This window comes from Scleropages formosus, chromosome 19 (assembly GCF_900964775.1).
Source record: "Scleropages formosus chromosome 19, fSclFor1.1, whole genome shotgun sequence".
Lineage (NCBI taxonomy): Eukaryota > Metazoa > Chordata > Actinopteri > Osteoglossiformes > Osteoglossidae > Scleropages > Scleropages formosus.
In genome coordinates, this window is record NC_041824.1 from 3,660,193 (window position 1) to 3,681,927 (window position 21,735).

Here is a 21,735-nt window from a genome sequence, read left to right on the forward strand (position 1 = left end):
CTAGCTTGTAATGTTAGGAAAGCCGCTTAGTCATCAGATTGCGCCTTTAAGAGCATTACTCCACGTGTGGAATCCTCATCGGAAATACTCGTCAGTTCTGGGGAAACGGAAGGAAACGAAGGCAGAGGAACGACTGGGATATCCAGCAAAATGATGGATGGATGGATGGATTGATTGACTGATTTACTTACTTACTTACTTACTTGAGGGGGGGGCACAGTGGCTCAGTGGGTTTGGCTGGGTCTCGCTCTCTGATGGGTCTGAGGTTCAAGTCCTCCTTGGGGTGCCTTGTCCGCCTCCGACCTTGCTCCCTCCGTTGCCGGGTTAGGCTCTGGTTCGCTGCGACCCCGCTCAGGACAACCGGTTTCCGACAGCGTGTGTGTGGGTGTGTGTTTTGTCCAAAGTGACTTCCAGTGAACTCTATGTTGCGCTATCAGCCCACACACCTTATTCACCGCAGTGACTTACACTGCTAGCTAGATACACTGGGTCACTCATCCACACATCAGTGGATCACACACACTCTCTCTGTGTCACTCACACACTCTGGGTGGACCTGAACAGCATGTCTTTGGATAAAGCGCATCATTGTTCATCTCAATAGCATGCTGTAGAAAAGCACAGGCTGTCCGAAAATTAATGGCAGTACAAATGATAGAACTTCAGAAAATAATGGAAAAAAAATAACGTTGTTAACCTTTATTATAAAATTGTTAGCCGAAGGTTATTTCAACCCCCCGCTAATGGTTCCAGTGATTGAAATATTGCCTCATTAACGATATATGTGAAATTAATTCAGTAGACATATATAATGTGCATGGGGAGTAAAAAAGAAAGTTGTTAAACAGAGACCGTGCTCGGGGCTGGCATCATTCCCAGCAGTCTTCTCAGTTGATTATGTGTCTGATTAGACGGTGGAATCTCAGACTTCTCAGACATTATACGCATAATACGCTTTATGCTTCGCCGGTGTGAACCTTGGATGCTAACAGCTAGCATGCTAACAGTGCGGCCTCGCGGTGTTCACAACTAAAACTGATTACGTTGCTGCTGCCGTTACATGCTCGCTCATCTAACGAAGCCGGTAGCGTTGTGGTTAAGAACACGGACTTGACGGACTGCGTCCTGGGATGAACCGTGAGGTTGTTTCACAGCTAGGTTTGCAACCGAGCTTCTCAACGAAAGCATCGGTCATAACAGTCATCGCTCCGTCTCTTTAACATGCACTTATTTCATCGTGAGGTCTACAGGTGCGAAGTAGTGAGAGTCGAGAGCAGAGCTTGACCCGAAATGAGTGAACACGTCCTTGAAGTTACGTGAGACTCCCTGTCCTTCCGCAGGCACCTCGGTTATTCAGGTAACGGCCACAGATGCGGATGATGCCACATACGGCAACAGTGCCAAAGTTGTCTACAGCATCCTACAGGGGCAGCCGTACTTCTCTGTGGAGCCCGATACAGGTCAGTGTGATCGCCCCCTCGATACCGCTTCCCTTTTTTTTCCCCACAGCAATTATCCAGATGCGGAGATGGGACATAATTAGGAGTTGGGCGGATTAAGAGTGGGAGACCTACATTGATGGGACTGGTGGGTAGATGTAATAATTTGTAATGTGCACGCTGGAAAGCTTCCCGCTCAGGTCTTTGTTTAAACCGAAGGGAGATGGCAACAAAAATGCCTGGTGCAGATTACTATGTGGTTAAAGATAAAAAAGGCTTAATCCCTTTGAGCGGTGTGGAAGGCGATGTTCCCGCACACCGTGCGACGTGTGGGCATCATAAGAGGTGCGGGAAAGGACTTGTTCGGGGGGTGGGGGTTCCCTCAACCCCTGGTCAAAATTGTTTTGAGGGAAGGACACACCTGTGAAAACATAGCACTCCATAAACTCTGTGGCCACAGAGTGGGCGACAAACCAGCATCATTTGAATAATTTTCTAAACGATGTCTCTGAGTAAGGTGTAACGCCAGTGGCATAAAGGGATCAAACACACTGCTTTTATAATCTCAAGTCAATTACCTCCACTCTTGTTTCTTATCTGAAGCTCTCTTTGGGGGTGTAAAGAAGAAGAGATTAAACAAAAAATACCGATCTTGTCTCTCTGGGTGAAGGAGTAGGAACCCGTGTGCTTAAGAAGCCAGAGATACCAAATAAAGGGTACATTTCCTTCAGAACGCTTGTAATTCTCCATGCATTCAATTTATGATTTTTTTTGGGGAAATATTTCTTTTCGTGATTTTATGACAAGAAATATCAGAATGTCAAATTCACCACTTGGGGGCTGTATTTTGAACTGCTCATTTTTCTCCTACCCCTCCCTTTTTTTACCCTGCTGCTGACCAGGTATCATTCGGACGGCCCTTTCCAACATGAACAGGGAGAGCCGGGAGAACTACCAGGTGGTGATTCAGGCCAAGGACATGGCTGGTCAGATGGGTGGCCTCTCTGGGACCACCACGGTCAGCATCACCCTGTGGGATGTTAATGACAACCCGCCACGCTTTCCACAGGGTAAGTCAGCTGATCGCGGACGAGCAAAGCAAGCCCACCCCCGCTCGTGGAGGGGTGGTGTTTGTTGCCTGGGGTTTCAGAAATGATACCTATCACCGCGCCAGCTCTGCTTGCTCTGGAAGTCAGGGAATAATTAAATATGGAGCTGAATGATGGAGAGGCAGGTCCTGTAAAGTGCAGGCGATCAGAGCGTAATCCTTATTAAATGAAAAAAGTGCACTCTTTGGGTTTTATCTCCCGTTCTCTAATTCTCTCCATCTCTCTCACTGTACTGTAACTCCCAGACTCTCTCTCATCTCCCTGTCACTCTCGGGCCTCCTCTTGCTTCTCCTCCCCTCTCGGAGTACATCTAGCAAATTGCGAGCTCCTCTGAATCACGCCGACAGATTACCAGTGTCGTTCTGCTACTCTTCGATGACAATAGGAAGCGGCGCGGGGTTGCAGGTTGGGGAAGAAGGCCAGGCGAGCGGCTCTTTGCGTTCCAAAGCACGCATGGCCATGCCGCCCTCCCCCTTATTTATCACCCCTTTCAGTGGGTCCAGCCGCAAACGCTGTCATCCCTGTTGAGACGGACGGCCTGCTGCGGAGAGTGTGGCGGATATTCTAATCGCGCGCCCAGAGGACGCCGAGTGTCAGGCTGCGATATCATTGTTGCCTTGTGATGCCGCTCCCCTTCCCTCCTGCCAGCCCCACCCCTCCCTTGCTTCTCCTTTTTTGCCCATCACTGAATAGCCCGAGGAAATAACTGTGGTTAACAGGTAAACAGGAAGTGCCCGAAAAGTAGAGAACACGTGCAAACCGCACAAGGGTTTGCAAACATCCAGCAAAACATTTGCATTTATTCATCAGATGCTTTTCTCCAAAGCGACTTCCAGTGAACTCTATGTAGTGTTGTGAGCCCATACACTTTATTCACCGTGGTGACTTACACTACTAGATACACTACGTACACTGGGTCACTCATCCATACATCAGTGGAACACACACACACTCTCTCTGTCACTCACACACTGGGGGTGAACCTGAACAGCATGTCTTTGGACTGTGGGAGGAAACCAGAGCACCCAGAGAAAACCCATGCAGACACGGGGAGAACATGCAAACTCCGCACAGACTGAACAAGGATCGAACCCACATCCTCTCGGACCACCCGCCTCGCCGCACCACCATGCCAAACAATGCGAGACATCTCCCGTGCATCCTCATCGGGAGGTTTACATTACAAGTCCACAAATGGGTGGCATCGCCCAAATTGTACTTTTTTCAGGCCTAGAGTGCATTTGGCGTATGTGGCTGATGATTTGTGTACGAAAGGTTTTGTTTGCACAATAGGACTGAAAATGTGCAGCTCGGTGTTTCCGCGAGACTCTTTATAATTACATTTGTATGCAATGTCCGCGTCCTCCTCCTCACACAGGTAACGCTGTAAAACCACAGGCAATTTTTCATTGTCACAGCAGATATGATCGCTTGTACCCTTTTCGCTCATGCTTGCAGATATTTCCTCAAATACTGCTTTATTTTGGTAACATCCATCTAGTTCTGCTTGGACAGGGTCATTCCTCCAGAGTGAAATTACACAGGACACCTTTTCCTCCTGTCACTGGGATCTATTCATGGCTTTCATCCCTGTTTCTGTTTACCATTAAATAAAGGTGCCGGCCTTAATCTCCTGTGGAACGTGCAACACTCCTTCAAACTTAAAAATCCAATACAAGCATCCTCAGACGATGCAGTGGAATAGAAATCCGCATGGGATTGTGGATCTCAATTCTGTTCCAAGGATTGAATTCTACATGTGTATTGGCTTTATACAGAGTAAGAAAAATGCTCATGTTTGCCAAAAAGCTGAATTGGCTTGGATGTAACTGGCAGTATGTGATATAGAACTTATGTGAACATGTCTGAAGACTGGTGTTGTTGCAAGTATCCCCAACCGAAGGGCAGCAGTTGGATAGAAGGGGTATAAAGGCCCGACTGCACATGGCATGGAAGGAAGTCCAGTGTTCCCTGTACATGGTCTCATATGTAAAAAAGAAGAGACACGAGACAGATCACATCTAGCCTTTCCCGACTTTGCAAGCGCGTTCTTGAGGGTTGATGAAAACCTGTGTGTGTCGGTGTCTTCCCGATTCAGGTGTGTACCAGTTCAGTGCTCCCGAGTCGACGGAGGTGGGGTCTCCTGTGGGAAAGATAAAAGCCACGGATGCTGATGTTGGCAAAAACGCTGAGATGGACTACAGCATCATCGGTGGAGATGGGATCGACGTATTTGACATTGTGACTGACACAGACAGCCAGGAGGGGGTCATCACCGTGAAAAAGGTACTGAGGGTTTCTTTTTCTGATGAGCGACCCCGCCGTAAAGATCTTTTCAATGTTCCTTGTCGGTAAGCGTGAGAGACGAGCAAGTCTATTCCTGGAAATCAGCTGAGACCCTCCTAACACCAATTATGGTCTTTACGTCGGCCTCATTTTCTTACTCTATATTATGTCAATAGAGCAAAGTTAATATGTTCCATCTGTTAGTTTTTAATGCAGTTTTACCTCAATTTAAGGGTTTGGGGAAGAAATCACTGTACTCAATCTCAGATAGTGTTCTGCTGCTTCTTCCCTGCAGGTGTGTGGTAATAAGGTTAAATAAATTAAAGGAGTCCTTTTCCGAGGACTGCAAGAAAAAAAAACAAAATTAAGTTCTTGAGACGAGCTAATTTTATATTCTCGCGAAACCAGGAACAACAGTTGAATTGATGGCTTTGCTGTTAAAGTGGTTTCATGGCCACACACGGGAATCGTGGCACAGAACTGTTCAGAACTTTATTTTCCTATAAAATGTGTACACCAGCATGAACGCTAAATATTCATGATACTCCCAGCAAAAGGCAGCCATTCAGACATGTGACAAAGCTAAAAAAAGAGAACGATTAAGATCTCGCAAGAGCGCAGAAGAAATTGAGTTTAACTCTAGGACCCAAACCGGTTTTCAAAAGCTGTGATTTATTGTCTGTGTCACCTCTCTTATGAGGCGCCAGTACTTTTTCCAATAGCAAGAAAATGTAAATGAGAGAGAATGATTAGTTCCCGTAAAGTGAGGTAGCGCGGGGGATCTCTCTTCCCGTCCACGCACGGAGCGCCTCCTTTCAGAGACCGTGACCCGCGAACAGCACATGACTTCATCGACACAGGTAGGAGGCGGGAGAGGGGCTGGGAGTGGGGGGTGTTCAGGGTCAGAGAAGAACATAAGCTGTCAGGGTGATAAGTGGCTCGCACGGATATTTCTTCAGGCCAGCCTAATGTACACAATCCGTGTACCAGTGATATGAGCAGGTCATTAAGGGGAAATATCCTGTGCCGTTATCTGAAGTGTCGCTGCTGATCGTATGCCGTTGTGCAACGTGCCTAGAAAGGGTCCGGTCCCGCAAGTGTGCATTTGTGATTCCGCGAGTTTCTGAGTTTGTTGCCCACATTAATCTTGCTACTCCTTACTGTTTGTCTGGCATGCAAAATGATCTCTTAACGGTTTTTATGTGGGAATGTTCTTGGTGTTTACCCTCATGTCAAAACTCCCCTGCTTCAATTTAATTAGACGGCACTGGACATTTTTCATCACCTAATATATAGGTTGGCAAATAAACTGACAAGTCGACAAGGATATTGCACGACCTTGCTAGCCCTGATTTAAATTCACCATTTTTGTGGCGGGCACATAGAGATGGATTGTTGCTCAGTGTCGGGAATCTGTTAACACCGCTATACTAGCCAGCACACCTAAGGGGAGTGTTTACCAACCGATGCATCAGGGGCCCCGAGTCGATCAATAAAATCCAGGCTTTGGTTGAAAAAGGATATACGGTAATTGCCTTTTGAAGCTACAGATCAAGCTGACGTTCACTACAACTTTGAATCTCCTAATTCCAGCTGATGGCATTGATCAAAATCCATGTGACACAATACTTACTCTCCGTTTTATTTTTGAACCTCCTAATTGAATGTTTTCTAGAAGGGCCTGTGTTTTCTAAAAGGGCATGCCATTTCCAGTAGACACAGCTGTCAGGAAAGGAAGCAGAACACCAGTGGCATCATCATATTAGGCGAATAACCATTTAAAGACACCACAAGAAAACTGTTGTTTTCCGAATCCCCAGCTTTTGTCGCTGACTATTTATATAGACATCTCTCTACTTGTGTAAGTTTGACTTGCGTAAATCTGGATTTCCGTAAAAAATTCCCGGCAAACACATTATTTACAGATAACGCTTTTATTTTACGCAAACATCGGAAATACGTTAAGTGCAAGTTGGCTTAACCAGACAAGACAGGAAGCTGCATCTTCCCAGTTCTCTCACGTTTTGAACCGTGAACGCATCTCCTCGCGTTAGCGTACTGCTTTTTTCACATGTTTTTTACCCTTTTCATTAATCACAATACCTGGTGGTAAACGTGCACTTGAAGGAAAACGAGAACCATCTCGCAAACGTACAGCAATCGATTTGGAAATGAAATTGAAAATAATGAGGAAGTATGAAGGTAGACAAAGATTATCATGTATAGTACAGGAACCAGGTTTAGCTGTGTCGACTATTAATACGATACTGAAGGATGCTGTACGTATAAAGAAGCACATGATGATGTTGAATGGTGGGGGAGGAGGGGGAATCCGACATACGAAACTTTTGATTTACGTAAGTGGTTGAAGAACGGTCTGTTTGCGTAAGTCGAGGGGTGTCTGTATTTGTTGGCCCTGATGTTTAAGTGCCCGGACTTCATGGCTGCAGTGAGATATCTGTGATGAGTGTGTGTAGTTGGACGTCAGAAGCCACTCGGAGGGCCAGAGGCCAAATAGAGTAACGTTCAATATTCAGACACTGATACCCTGGTTTTTTGCTCTGTTTGGAAACACTGGAACAACAGATGACATATATTCCCGACCCTTTTTCCTTCAGCCCTTGGACTACGAGAAGAAGAAGATGTATGTGCTCAAGGTTCAAGTGGAGAACATACATCTAGACCCCCGCTTCCTCTCGAAGGGTCCGTTCAAGGACACGGCCACAGTGAAGATCACCGTGGAGGATGTGGACGAGCCTCCAAACTTCGAGCGGCCCAGCTACGTGATGGAGGTGAAGGAGGATGCCCCCATCGGATCCATCATTGGCTCAGTTAGTGCCACGGATCCTGACGCCAGCCGCAGCCCAGTCAGGTACAGCAGTTCGTGACCCTGAGAAAAACCGTGTCATGTGGGAGTCATGTGGTCCTGACAGTAAGGTACTGAGGACCGGTCAGGCAGGGTTACTACAGAGTTGTTGACCAAATACAGCCAGTCCTCCTCCGTATCTGCACTCATATAAAGCGGTCAACATGGACAATAGAAGAGAGATGTTAAAGGGTTTCTTGACATGCTCTGGTCTGGACCTTGGCATCAGGAAGGGTGACCACACTTAGAATACTGTGTCCAGATTCTGCTGTTTCTGTGGCAGGAGGAACTCTAGGGACCCTTTCTGTATGAGGTGGGGATAAATGTGCAAACAGCAGGGGTCTTTATTAAAAAATGAGCCTAGTCCAGTGCCCCCCCCCCCCCCAAGAACAGTAAGCAAACATCCTCGCTGCAGGGCAGCCTGTGCAAATAAGTGAGTGAAAAGGCCAATTACCAGACCCGCTCCATGCTGAGAACAGCTCTTAAGGGTCCGCATTAAAACAGAATTATCTGCTGTGATTAATCGGGGGAGGGGCTGGGGCCGAGCAAATTATTAGGAAAGGCAATTAGCGGTTCAACAGGACCGGATTGAACAAATTGAAAGTACGGAGAGGACACGGAAATGGAAGAAGCGGAAGGGAAGAGTACCTCCCCATCTCCTTGTTGAATGCTTGGGGGTGTTTTTTCAGGGAGGTGGCGGCAACGTGTCCTCAGGAAAAGAACACGTGAGCATCCCTTGGACCTTCAACCCCCTCCCAAGCTGACACCCCGTCCTCTTTGTCCCGCTGCGGCCGAAGCTGTCCGGAAGCTTCCCGAACAGCCGGTGCGCAGGGGAGATGGCGCGTTACAACAGCAGCAGCAGCAAAAACGCAGCGACAGTTGCAGAGCAACAGCCGGCAGCAAACAGCGTTAATTAGAACCTCCAACATAACGTAGCACAAATAAAACAACCCGGTGAATCACGCCTTTTTTATTGCCGTGCTTCAGGACAGTTTTAAGAGCGACGTAGAAATTGGAGCAGGCCGTGTCCGTCCAAATGGGCTGCGCGGGGAATAAGTGGGTCGAGCTATAAGGCAATAAACATGTTTCATCGTTCCTCATCGCGTTATAACCTCTCTGATTGTGGTGTTATAAAACAGTGTGACTTATCACTACACGTGAGCAGCAGCCCCGTGACCGCCGACCTTCGCAAAGTGGGGGAAATCCTCACACGAATCTGGCCAGAACTACCAAAGTGATTTAAAAAGTGTAATAATACACTGTTTACCAGAGTATATGTGCCATATGGTGCATTATTAAACTTTTGAAATCACTTTGGTAGTTCTTTCCCAAAGCGACCAGTACGAAGTTACCAGTTTACTTCTTGCAGGCAAGAGGTGTCAGCTCCCTTCTGCGTTACTGTTGTTGTTGTAATGTTTTTTTTGAGTATCAAGTACATTCCAGTAGTCGTGTTGTTGCCGGTGTGTGTCCAGGGGGGCCTTGTTTCTGGTGCTGTAGGTGTGACAAATACCGCAGCAGTATAAAAAATGCCGAAAACGATCGAAGCAATTAAGGACAATGGGCTGGAATGAAAGCCATCAAAAGGCATTGTGTTCCAAGAGCTTAGTTTGAGACCCCTGACGCAAGCAAAGGTCAGAGTCACTTGTGGAACGCGTGCTAACAGTCAAGTTCTGCACTCTTTTGTGAATACTCCAGGTATTCTATCGACCGACGCACGGAGATGCACTGGCTGTTCAACGTCCACGCAGGGAATGGCTCCATCTTCACCCTGGAGGCCTTGGACAGGGAGGAGCACTCCTGGCACAACATCTCTGTGGTGGCCACCGAGTTCAGTAAGTGGGAGCCGATGAGTCACGGCTTCCTCTGACCCTTATTATTGGATGCAGATCGCTGAGTGCAGGTTGGATGGGATGAGCTCTCCAAGCTACCAGTCAGTCGTTCTTTGTCACATGGCAGTGAGAAAAACCGGTGTACTCCGATAAATCCGACCGCCCCTCTCCACAATGGAGTTTGAAGAGCCAGACGACACCATCAACAATTTCTTTTTTTTTTTTCTTTTTTTTTTTAAACATTTTAGGAAGAGAAAAATGGCTTACACAAACTCTCCGCTGTGTCTGGCTATTAATGTGAGAAGCAAATATCATTAACATTTATAAATATTATTAAAAAAACCATAATGCTTTTGACATTTTCCGTTGACAGAAATTGATGGTAATGTAATGGTAATTTTCTTTTGTCTTGACTCACCAGATAGACATGTTAATTTTGTTGTACTGGAAGTGAACCATGGAAACAAACACTTGTTGGCACTTGTCTCATTTCCAAGCAAAAATAAGTGCATGCAGCAACGTTTTGCACAAAAGCTGTGCTGGATTGATTTTTTTTTTTTTTTGACAGCGTATCGATGGTAATATCGATTAATGATTGGAAACTGGATGTGGATAAGTGAGTGTAAATTTAAAGAACTGCTTACATTTATATTACTTCATTTATCTGACACTTTTCTCCTACAATGTTAAGCTACTTACAGTTATTTGTCAATTTCTAGGGCAAGTACCTTCCTCAAGAGTATTTCAGCTGGGAGTAAGACTTGAGCCTACAAGGTTTGGGTCTGCAGGCAGCAGCTCTTGTCACTGCGCTATCAACTGCCTCTGTAAAACATCCAATAGATTAAAAAGACATGTATTCTTGCTTTACAGACCCGAAGCAGTCTAGTCGTGTGCCTGTATATATCAGAGTGCTGGACATCAATGACAATGCGCCAACCTTTGCTGATGTCTATGAGACATTCGTCTGCGAAAACGCAAAAGATGGACAGGTAAGAGAAGTGCTTTGCCGGTTCTGCCACTACAACAGAGACGGTGACGTAGGCTGCGTGTAGCTCTGTTGGGTGAAATATTGTAAAGCAAAATGATGCATAGTTTTCAAAATGTGGCTTTTCAGCAGGGAAAAGGAAGTTTAGTGTATTTGACCTGTAACTGCAACACTCGTGTGGAAAAGCGCTTCATAAAATGCACCGTAAAATCAAACATAAACATATTCACATTGAAAAAGAGAATGACAAAGGGGAAGACAGATGAAACAAACTGAAATGGTCGAAATAATATTGTATTTGGACTAGTAATCAGTAGAGAAGGCCAAATCTTTTCCATAATAAAGGAAGGAAAATGTATATATTAAAATGCATAGATATGTTCCTGACCTGCAGAGTCATAGACAGATTTCCCCCCTTTTTTGCTCGAAAGTAAGATTACATTTTTTCAGCAAACAAAGTGGACCTTGAAAGATCTGCTTTCTTTGTGGACACATTATGCGGTGAAGGACAGTGCGTGCCATGCAGTGGCTTGGTTGTTAGCATTTTTCCGCTTCCCGGTGCCAGTACTGGACGCCAGCTATCAATCTCCCTCCCTCGCACCCGGGCCACTGCGTTGGGCCCTGACAGCCAGGCAGCTTAGAAGCTGCCCAGCTAGGGGCCCCTTGCATCGTCACAAACGGAAGGGATGAAGGGAGGCGTTGTCGAAAGAGCTGGCTCCCGCACTACTTTCAGAAGGGGATCTTGGCGGGTAATTAACAGCTTGTCATCTGCCGCCACAGCGACAGGACCGCCATGCCACGGGCCAGGTGGAGGCCTCGCACCAAAGCGTAGGCCAGCCTAACAGATGCTTGGGTAGATTGTGCCGAAATGTGTGCTCTCGGGCAGCTCCCACCTGCTGAAATAGCATCTGCTAACACGGGCCCTACGATGGCTTTGTAGCCGCGTGCGCTAACACTGGCGCCACCTCCTAGCAACGGTCATTCTGCAGTCTGTCACTTCACACCGCGAGCGCGCGAGTCCTGACTGGAAGAACAAAACTTGGACCAAAATCCCAACTTAATGGATATCACAGTGTATGGACACCAGTGGAAGCAAAAATACTGTAATGACCCACGTTACCAGGAGTTTGGGCAGGAAAAAGGGGTTGGTTGTAAATAGTTGCATTGTGGGAAAATTGGAATTACGTGTTCAACCGCTGAGGGGACTTGCAGGGAATGTAAGGGAGTGACTGTTTTTCAAGGGAGAAGGAAAATGCCTGAGAGGTGCTAAGCAGGCTAAGGAAAAAAGCTATTCAAACCAAGCGGGTTATTCTTCTGTGTGTTGGTCTTCTAATAAATGTTCATAATGAATGCTGTTCCTGCATTCTTCTTTGCCCCAAATGAACTTAGAGTGCAGTGTGCTACAATATTGCTATTAGGGACTTCAGGATATTTTAAGGGGGTTTCATTCCAGATTTATTTTCTTTTAATTGTTTTGTGAAACAACTCCTGCTTTATGTTTGGCTTTATGCATTTGGTCAGTTCTTTGATTTTGTGAATGTTGTAATATAGAGTAGGTTAAGTGCGTACTCAGTGCTTAAAGGCTGAATGTGTAGAATTCATTTTCGGCTGAAGTCGAAAAAGGTAAATTACTGATGTTCTGTTTTTCTGTTGCTGCTTATTGGCTATTTTATAACAGAGAATACAGACAGTGAGCGCCATGGATGCAGACGAACCAGTTGGCGGCCATAAGTTCTTCTTCAGCTTAGCTCCTGAGGCCTCTGTGAAAGCCAACTTCAGCGTTAGAGACAACAGAGGTGGGTCACGCGTTCAGACGTGACATTCACATGTCCCTGTGGACAAAGACGTCAGCAGAACAAACAAACTTCCTCATTCAATAGAGAGTGATTCCAGTTTTTAGTCATTTAAACTGATTGTTTTATTAACACTGAGAAGTAAAGTCTGGTGCAGTTTTTTTTTTTTTTTTTTTAAATAGTAGTTGAACGATGCTCAGTAAACATTAAATAAAGAAACATACAAAATAAAAGCGGAAAACTCATAATTCAAGTACAACTAGAAAGTTGATTAAGAGAAATTTTATCTAAAAAATAGAGATTTCTCTTGTTTACAACCTCACATTTTATGAGTTTATGAAGCTGTTCACATTTATAAAACAACTTGGGTGAAGTATTTTGCCACAGGTTCAGTTGAAGACTAATAGCAGGCCTTAACCTGACAACCTTCTGGTAGTTACTGTTACCGTGCTGTGCTGCTTGCTCTCCCACATATTGCCGCTTTTTATTTACACAGACAACACAGCTGGGATCCTCACTCGGCGCAGTGGGTTCAACCGACTGCAGCAGAGCAGCTACCTGGTTCCCGTGGTGATCTCAGATGGCGACTACCCCATGCAGAGCAGCACCAACACGTTGACTGTGCACGTTTGCGCCTGCGACCGCGACGGCAACATGAAGGCGTGTAGCGCCGAGGCCCTGCTCCGCTCAGCCGGCCTCAGCACGGGCGCCCTCGTGGCCATCCTGCTCTGCGTCATCATCCTCCTCAGTGAGCCGGCCGTCTGCGCTCTCTTCACCCGCAGATCGCCGCCGCGCCCTCTCCCATCCGCGTTAGCGCACGTCTCACTCGACGCTAAAGAAGCGTGTCGTAAACTGCACTCTCTTCTGGTCCAGGCAAAGGAACTTGTAACCAGAAGGCTGAAAGATTTAATCTCAGAAACAGGGTATTCATTGACCGTGCTGTAGAACCATATCCCAGCGTGCTCATCGTTACAAAGTGCAACTGTGGAAGTTGAATAAACATCTGAGAAAAATACATATAACATCCATGTTAAGTTCCTGTAGTGTGTGTGTGAGTGTGTTGCATTGCTCTGGTGTATTGATGAGTACCGATGAGTAACTGAATGGAATGAGGTAGCATACTGTGGTGTATCTACCATTGTAAGTCAGCTCGGGTGGAAAGCTGTCAGCTAAACGCTAAATAATACTCATTGTGAAAAACGTTTCGGAGAAAAACTTTTGCTAAATTAAGAAATATAAATGTAAGAGAACGCTGCCAAATCTTTAACAAATGAAGATGTAGATCATTGAGGAACATTTCAGGAACTTAAGCAAACTGCAGTTATTTCTTGGATGGCATTTAATAATGGTTAATGTCCTCTCGTTCAACTGCAGCGCTAGTAGTACGGGAGTTAAAATGAAAACAAATGAAATATCACGTTTTACGTCTAAATGCATTCGTGTCATACTAAACTTGTACTGGTCGACACGCTCATCCATTTTGCGGTCCGTGAGAGGAATCTTGACTGTGTAAGTCCTTGTAACTGCTATTAAAGTATAACATTTCGACCTAACTTCGGAATTTAGCGTAATTACATAAAAGATCGGAGTTGGATTTCAGCATTTCTGGTGGGGTTAGGGATTTTCTGATAAGTGTGATTACATAAACGGCACACTTAGTGTGATTACAAAGGCAAATTGCCAGCAAAAGATAAAGCTTTACCCTTTTCTATAACGGCACGTAATTATATTATGGTAGCATAACAAATGGTAGGTAGCTGCGTTTCTGCTTTTGTTACGAGTGCCGCACACGTGAAGGGGATTCATACATCAACATTTATACTGTATTTATGTCCCTGCAGCAGATGTCAATACTGTTACTGCATGTTGACATAATTGAGATTAAATTTTTACGTAATTTGTTTTCGTCCTCATGAAATGCAACGGTGTACATCGGGCTTCCAGCAATTTAGATTATAGCGTGATTGTTTGGTATGCCGGGGGTGCGGTGGCGCAGCGGGTTTGGCCGGGGCTTGCCATTTAGCGGGTCTAGGGTTTGAGCCCTGCTTGGGGGGTGCCTTGTGGCGGACCGGCACCCCCCCCCCCCCCCCGGGGTGTGTCCCCTCCAGCCAGGTGCCCTGTGTTGCCGGGTTAGGCTCTCTCTGGTTTGCTGTGACCCTGCTCGGGACAGGTTGCTTCAGCTAGCGTGTGTTCGGTATGCAGCGCAACATGTGAGAAACATGAGCGTGAATATAACTTCTTCCTATTTCCCTCCTTTTGCAGTGATTGTGGTGCTGTTCGCTGCTCTCAGGAGGCAGAAGAAGAAGGAGCCTCTGATCATCTCCAAAGAGGACGTGAGAGACAACGTGGTGAGCTACAACGACGAGGGCGGCGGCGAGGAGGACACGCAGGCCTTCGACATCGGAACTCTGAGAAACCCCGAGGCCATCGAGGACAACAAGCAGCGGAGGGATATTGTCCCAGAGTCGCTGTACCCGCCCGTCCGCCGGGCGCCGGTCACATCCCGTGAGAACACGGACGTGCGCGACTTCATTAGCCAGAGGTTGCAGGACAATGACGCCGATCCCACCGCCCCGCCGTACGACTCCCTGGCCACCTACGCTTACGAGGGAAACGGCTCCGTAGCCGAATCGCTCAGCTCGCTGGGGTCTGCCACCACAGAAGGGGACCATGACTATAATTACCTCACTGACTGGGGACCCCGTTTTAGGAAACTGGCTGATATGTATGGGGGTGAGGACAGTGACCGGGAATCATAACTGGAGCAAACCGCCGAAGGACAGGACAGTACTGGCACACGAAGCTGCCAGGGGCCAAAATAGGGGACACCCATACATTCACTGTTAAACAAAGTGCCCTTTACTTCTCATGACCCACTCCTCGCTTGACTCGTTGGCGACCAGGCAGTACCTTAGAACATGTCGTCTCAGTTTGAACAACATTCGTGGAGCACTGATATTCTTTTCTCCCAAGAGTGGTGGACATCTCATGAGGATGCTGAGGTTACATGGGGCCCAGAAAACCTGACTATAAATATGCATATATATAATTTTCTTTTTTCTTAAACTGCCTCTCTGGATGTTTCTGACAAGGAAGGCAGGTCATGTTACGAAAAGACAAATAGCAGTTTTTCAAAGTGTGAGTAATGTTGGAAAACCACGAGTTGTTAGCTTGTGTCTGCCGTACCTCAAGTGAGGTATCCTGTACGTTGCTTTTTATCTGAAGTATCTCTATTGTAAAAACCACTGAAAAATCATACGCGGCCATCACATTCTACCGGACCTGCTACAGCCGTGCCGCGCAGGACTTGACCAGCGTGGTTGCTGACATTTACTTGAACCTCTGGTACATGGTTTTATTTGCAATAGCTGGATCACTATGTCCAGATAGCTTTATGTATTTGATATGAAGGGGTTAAGCCCTGACCAAACTGTATTACTGCGCGATGAATGTGCCCGAAGCGACGTCTAAGCCAAGGCGGCTGTGGACAGAGCGTCCGAGGCACGTAGCTTTCTGTGTTGGAAGGTTCCTGAACAAGCAGGCCCATTAAACACATCCGTTTGCTAAATGTTTTACTCTCCATATGTACTTTGTACTTTTCAGTAAGATAATTCCTGTCACTTTGGACAGCTGTTCTCCTTTTCTCGTACACTTCTTTTAACAGACGTGTGCGTCCAACAGGGCCAAGCTTGGGAGATAATGGACACGAAGGAAAAGTAGAGGGGGGAAAAAAAGAAGTCCATGATCGATATGGCTTTCCCTAAAAAAGATCGCAGTAAGGAAACAACAGTATTTCAGCTTGTTCTGAAAAGGATATCCTGACCTAAGTGTGCTGCCTCGATAGGTCAGCGCAGGTCTTGGGATTTTATCTGCATGCTGGAGGAGAGATTGCTCGATAAACACAGCTGCAGGAGAATTGTGGCCTTAAAAAAGAAAAAACAAGGAGAAAGCAAAATTGTCGAAACTAGCACCCTTTTCCAAGCAGGGATTGTACTCCGGCCCAAAATAAATAAATAAAAATGTGGAAACCGCTTTAGAAACCACAATGATTTTACAGATGGATGGGAAAATGTGCAAGTAATCACTGCACTCCATCATAGCGTGGCGGTAAAGAGAGGACAGAGAAACCTGGTGGGAGAGAGAAAAACACCGAGGGAAAGTGGGAGCTGGGGGGTGGGGGGTCGGACCACAGGCAGTCTCACGCACGCCCGTAATGAGAGCCCTAATAAAGACGGGCCGCCAGTGTTTGTCATTTCTGCTTTTTACACGAACTACAATGCTGGACTAATAAACGCGAAACCCGCTTGGTCCGTCTCATTTAAGGGTAGCTTAGACAATCCCTCCAACGGCGCGTGACACGCGTGCGCGCACATGTCTAAGGAAAAATTACATCGATCATTCAAGTGTCGTTTGATTATTAACCATTTCTGCAACAACCAGAATAACCTTGATGGGTTTTGTGCTGCCTCAAAGAGTGTGGCGAAATCCAGCGTTCCGACGTCGAAGTCCATATCCAAACGTGATCTTTTTTCACAGTGTATACGCTGTCAGCATAACGTCAATAATTATGAGACCGCATCTAACTGAGGTGTTGCTGCCGTCGGGAATCACTATGGTGCTGGACTAAGGAGAAACAGACAGTCGTTTACCCGCAGCAGAAGTGACTTTCGGCAACTATGTCGGTCGGAATGCCTTTGGCACCAACGTTCTCCAACATATAAAATATGAATCGCGCCTTTAGACAAAGTAGATTTTGCCAGACGGGCGAGTGTGGTTACATGCTGTTGGTGACACTACCTTTTCGTAAAATGGTCAACTTTGTCATAGCAAAAGTCATAGGAAAGTCCTTGTGTTGCAGTGGCATTAAACATGATTTCCCATAGTAAAAAGCACATTTATTTTCTTTGTACCATGTAATATTTTGTACCAAATATTTTTGAAAACATGATTAAAAAGGGTTTTTTAAAGTTGTTTTAAGGCTACACAGATTGCGAACCATCATCAAGTGACTGTGAAAAGCTCACAATGGTTTTAATAAATTTAAAGCATCTAAAACTTATTACATCCAGTGAGTTTAATTCCCACGCCGTTTCTCATGAAGACCAGATTGAGTTTGGCTATAAAGCAAATATTTTTATTGTGTGACTTAAATGCTTAAATTCCACCGTGGCAGGTCAATGACTTTACGGATCCGTTTTGGTTACCGCGGTGATGCAATTACTAATTAGACAATATCTATAATTGAGATCTTTAGGCTGGGAATGGGATTTGGACAGAGGGAAAACAATTTTTAAATTGTGGAAGGAAAAGCAGATGTGAAGCAGATGGCAATATCTCAGATAGCGCTGATTGTAATTGAATCATTAACCATTTCCCCTCATCATGGTTGGGTGGTGCAATTTTTCACGTCTTTTAATGAACATTTTATTTCTAGAAGTAAGCATAATTTCCCAAAATGATGGATCCTGAAAATTATGTTTTAGACAATCTGATAAGCACAGATAAACTTTTTTGTGTTTTTGAGACATCAATGAGCTAAACCTGCAAGTATGGTTACGTCATGCAGAAAATTAATTTGGTGGCACCAGTGAGCCTTAATATTATCAGTTAACATATCTTGCAAGCAGATGAATACACTTGGGGACAATACGTGTAACATTAACTTAATTAAAACTTTTCCCCTCCTCAAAAAGTGTTTCTCAAAAATCTTGAAATGTTTTAATTATTTCAGTTTCTGAGACCGAAGGGGCCCGTTTGAAACAAGGGCAAAAAGTTCAAATCTTGAGAGAAAAAAAAAAAAACTAGCACTTCATGTGTTTTGGTTTATTTAGAAGTTGGGTGTTCTTTCAGCTTAGTTAAAAACTTACTTACATAAATTAAATACTAAAGACATGACTTGCACATTTAAAACACAAGGAAGGAAAATGTAAACACGTTAAAAGAGACGCGTTGCAGAGAGACGAGCTGTTCTCCAGCCTGGCGCTCGTAGCGACTGCTCTCTCTCGCACGGGTTCAGGTCTCTCGGTCTCTCCGGGGGGTGAGAGATGAGACAGTCCGTCACTTCCGACCCTCCTCTGCCTCGTCTCCCTCCTTCTCCTGCCTCTCCCGTTCCCGCCTCATGTCCCTCAGCTCCTGGCGGTACTTCCGCTCGATGAAGCGCTTCTGGTGGGCCATCTGGGGGAAGTTGTCTGGGGGGGGGGGAGTTAACAGCATAGAGTTGGAACCTGAAGGTTGCCGGTTTGAGTCCCTGCCTAGCATCGCGAAAGCGCTGTGAAAATAATCTACCTGTAAACATGGACAAAAACGTGCTAAGCAACAGCACAAGAGTAAAGGAATAATAAAGCAGGGGGACGAGGGAGAAAAAGACGAAAAGGGGCGTCAGGCAGGCAAGGACATCGGCCGCCGCAAAGACATTCCACTCCTGCTTTCAGGGAACCTTTTTCGTGGGGGGTAGAGTATGCTGCGGCCAAATAAGCGCCCATGGGTTTGCAGGTCTGGAAACGCACAAAGGGGAGGGAGAAGCAGAAGGCGTAAGAAGTGGCGCACTGTGAGTGAGTGATGGCGGCGAGCACAGATGTGAAGGAACCCTTCCCAAGTCCCCAAACAGAGACGCCTCTGAGCTCCGTGTCGGCCCTCAGTCGGCAGCCAAAAAACATGAAGAATAAAGGCCCTGCCAAACACATTTTGCCAATTTCCTCTTCCATTAATTTGAATGATCTAAACCCATGAACACAAACGGTGCACAAATAAAGGGGTTTTTCCCCCCCCCCCTAAAAAAAGCCTTTCAATGAAAATGACAGCTTCATAATTACATCTAACAGAATATATATATTTTTAATGCTTTCTATTAGATTCACTGATGTTCTCAGTGGAACACAATCTGATGGTATCATTAACTGAAATAAATGCATCATTTATTAATTAATCCACTTGGCTAAAGTAAAGCTGCTTTCCCCACCCTGCCATAAAACATATATCAGATCCCATTACTGACGTCGGCCCTTCTAAGACTGTCTGGCCCGCTGCCTTGTTATCGGAGCCCTTTGGGAACCCGCTGCAGGAGACCACACGGCTGCCAGCCATATAAACTAATTAATTTAGTAACACAAAAGATGTTTACCTACCGTAACACTTTACTGCAGAAATTACTTTAAAGTGGTGCTGAAGGTACCGAACGGCAGTGGCTCATCTCGGCGAGCGCGAGGACACGGGGAGCGGCAGGACGGGAAGCGTACGCTCGGCACGCCGATCCGGGACCCAGTTTGCACACGCCCCGCAGAAGGCAGGCGGATGACCGCTGGTGACCACTGAATCCGTACACCCCTCCCCCTGCTTCGGTGGCCGAAGACACGGCCTGCCTGATGTGTGCAGTCCCCCCTTTGGCCTTAACCGTTTTCTCACAAGGGTGTCCTGGCCCGTGTTGATGCATCTACAACCGAGGTGTTGCTTTCACCTGAGGTCTCGAGAGAAAAGCCAAGCGTTCCAGTACGGAGCAGTTAAGGCCACTGGCTTCAGGCTTAAAAGCGTTAAGGACCAGTGGTGTCAGACTTGTTCTCTAGCATAAAGTATTGATTTAAAAATAAAAAAAAAGTGCATAATAAAGTATCCGTATGCAGCTGCATAATGTTGGACAAAGGCCTCTTTTCAGGGCACGCAATTTAACACAATAAGGTACAGTTGCAGCAGGTATGTCTTTTCTCAAACCATCCCCGGCTGCGGGTTTGGGTGGCAGTGCCGTGTACGCGAACCCAAGTCCCCTCTAAGTGTTCCCACGGCAACATAACACACTTAGTGACTGTGCCGCTACCCTACTGGCCCATCAAGACTGAGCTAAAAGCAAATATGAAGGCCTTCTCCTCTCCTTCCAACTCCGGTCTCCATCACCGGAACCCACAAAATTCAGCAAAATCCTACCTTCTGTTATTCCCGAGATGGTCGGCCAAGACCCCGCTGGGCACTTTGCCCAAAGTGATCTGTGGCATTTTTATTGGCGCCTCCAGAATTTTTGTGAGCTCTTGCTTAAATTGGTCTAAAACTGCCCTGGCAGCCTGTCTTCTCCTCTCGCTCCCGGGGGGGACGCGTGAGGGGTCGACACGGGGCTTACGCAACACGGACACAACTTGCAGGATGGAACCGCGGAGCAGAAACGCGTCGGCTCGGGAGAACCCATCGCGTGGGTCGTGTGTCCGTGGGGGTGGGGCGTTGGGCCTGTTAATATTGAAAGAGGTAATTTGTACTGCATGATTCCGCCATCAGGTCCGATTTGCCTCAAAGACTCCCCGCAAGTTAATTTTTAACATGGGCGTCGTGTGAAGATAAATGCCCGTCTCCCTGTGCTTTGTACCGCGCTCTGCTCCGTTCTGGGGCTCGGGGTCCCCAGTGCTGGCTTGCCGACAGCTTGCATAAGGACGGAGGCACGAAAACGACTCCTCCGGAAAGACATCGGGGGAAGCGCGATGGGCTTCTGGGCAACTTGGGCCCATTTCTAATTCCCCCCCACTTAAAATATCTCACAATTACCAGGAGAGGTGCTGTGACCATGCAATAAACATCTAACGGCAGTTACTGCACTGTCAGAGCTAGTTAGCAGCAAAACCGGTTTTAATTGCCTGCTCATTCAGAAGGCAAACAAAGTGGCCTTATGGAAGGTGGAAAAAGGTACCTACTATTATTTCCCTTCTTTTACTTTACATAAAGCAGGCAGGTTATTATGTGAACCGAAGAAGCCACACAAGACTCAAAAGGCTACAAATACAAGTTATACTCAAATACTCTACGTGGACTTCATGGGATTTCTCGCTCTTCTGTAATCATCCATCGGTCATTTGAATGTACAACGTGTGCCGAATCAAATCGACAGCTCCCCTTCTCCTTGAAGCATGCGTGGGCTTCCTTCTCGGAAGGAATGCGGTTTTTGCGTGTCGGGCATCCCGATGATAGCTGAAGTTCCGCAGCCTTGTGCTCCGTCAAGCCCTGGCGTTGGTCAGCGTTGAACTCAAGCGCAGAGTTTGGGTGAAACCACGATAATCAGGAGATGCTAAATACCAGAATGAACCAACGTCGCTCTGATACAAATGCTCAAGATTCACATGTGCGCGCGCACACACGCCTCCTCCCTCCTCTCTGACCAGCTGACAAGCGGCCCACTCACCGCAGCGCAACGTTCCAAAGAGGTAGAACGTCAAAATGAGGACAGCACAAGTAGTGCTCCACAGCGTCAAAACCCGCTGCAACAAAAACTGTCACTTCTAATACACACAAATTGCAGAGTGACAAAAGGCAACTATTCATCATCTAAAGCTTCAACACAGGCAAGACACTACCTGTCATTTTCTCATTATTACCACTTTTTACAGCACCGCCGTAACGTGACGAATTGTTACGAAACAGTAGTTTTAACCGAAATAGAGCGAAGATCACTTTTAAAC

The 21,735-nt window shown here is 46.4% G+C and overlaps 2 protein-coding genes across 2 annotated transcripts in view; one reads left to right on the forward strand and one right to left on the reverse strand.

Annotated features, from left to right (window-relative positions):
• Window positions 1–17,329, forward strand: part of LOC108927709 (cadherin-6-like) — a 41,614-nt gene extending 24,285 nt beyond the window's left edge. The window contains exons 4-12 of the mRNA XM_018741159.2: window positions 1,341–1,460; window positions 2,342–2,509; window positions 4,647–4,834; window positions 7,453–7,706; window positions 9,396–9,532; window positions 10,400–10,518; window positions 12,193–12,310; window positions 12,804–13,055; window positions 14,570–17,329. Of these exons, the coding sequence (XP_018596675.2) occupies window positions 1,341–1,460; window positions 2,342–2,509; window positions 4,647–4,834; window positions 7,453–7,706; window positions 9,396–9,532; window positions 10,400–10,518; window positions 12,193–12,310; window positions 12,804–13,055; window positions 14,570–15,066 (1,853 nt within the window). The 3' untranslated portion in view covers window positions 15,067–17,329. The remainder of the gene's footprint in view (window positions 1–1,340; window positions 1,461–2,341; window positions 2,510–4,646; window positions 4,835–7,452; window positions 7,707–9,395; window positions 9,533–10,399; window positions 10,519–12,192; window positions 12,311–12,803; window positions 13,056–14,569) is intronic.
• Window positions 17,330–17,414: 85 nt separating this feature from the next.
• The window catches only part of drosha (drosha ribonuclease III), a 54,091-nt gene continuing 49,770 nt past the window's right edge, over window positions 17,415–21,735 (reverse strand). The window contains exon 32 of the mRNA XM_018741015.2: window positions 17,415–18,495. Within this exon, the coding sequence (XP_018596531.2) occupies window positions 18,365–18,495 (131 nt within the window). The 3' untranslated portion in view covers window positions 17,415–18,364. The remainder of the gene's footprint in view (window positions 18,496–21,735) is intronic.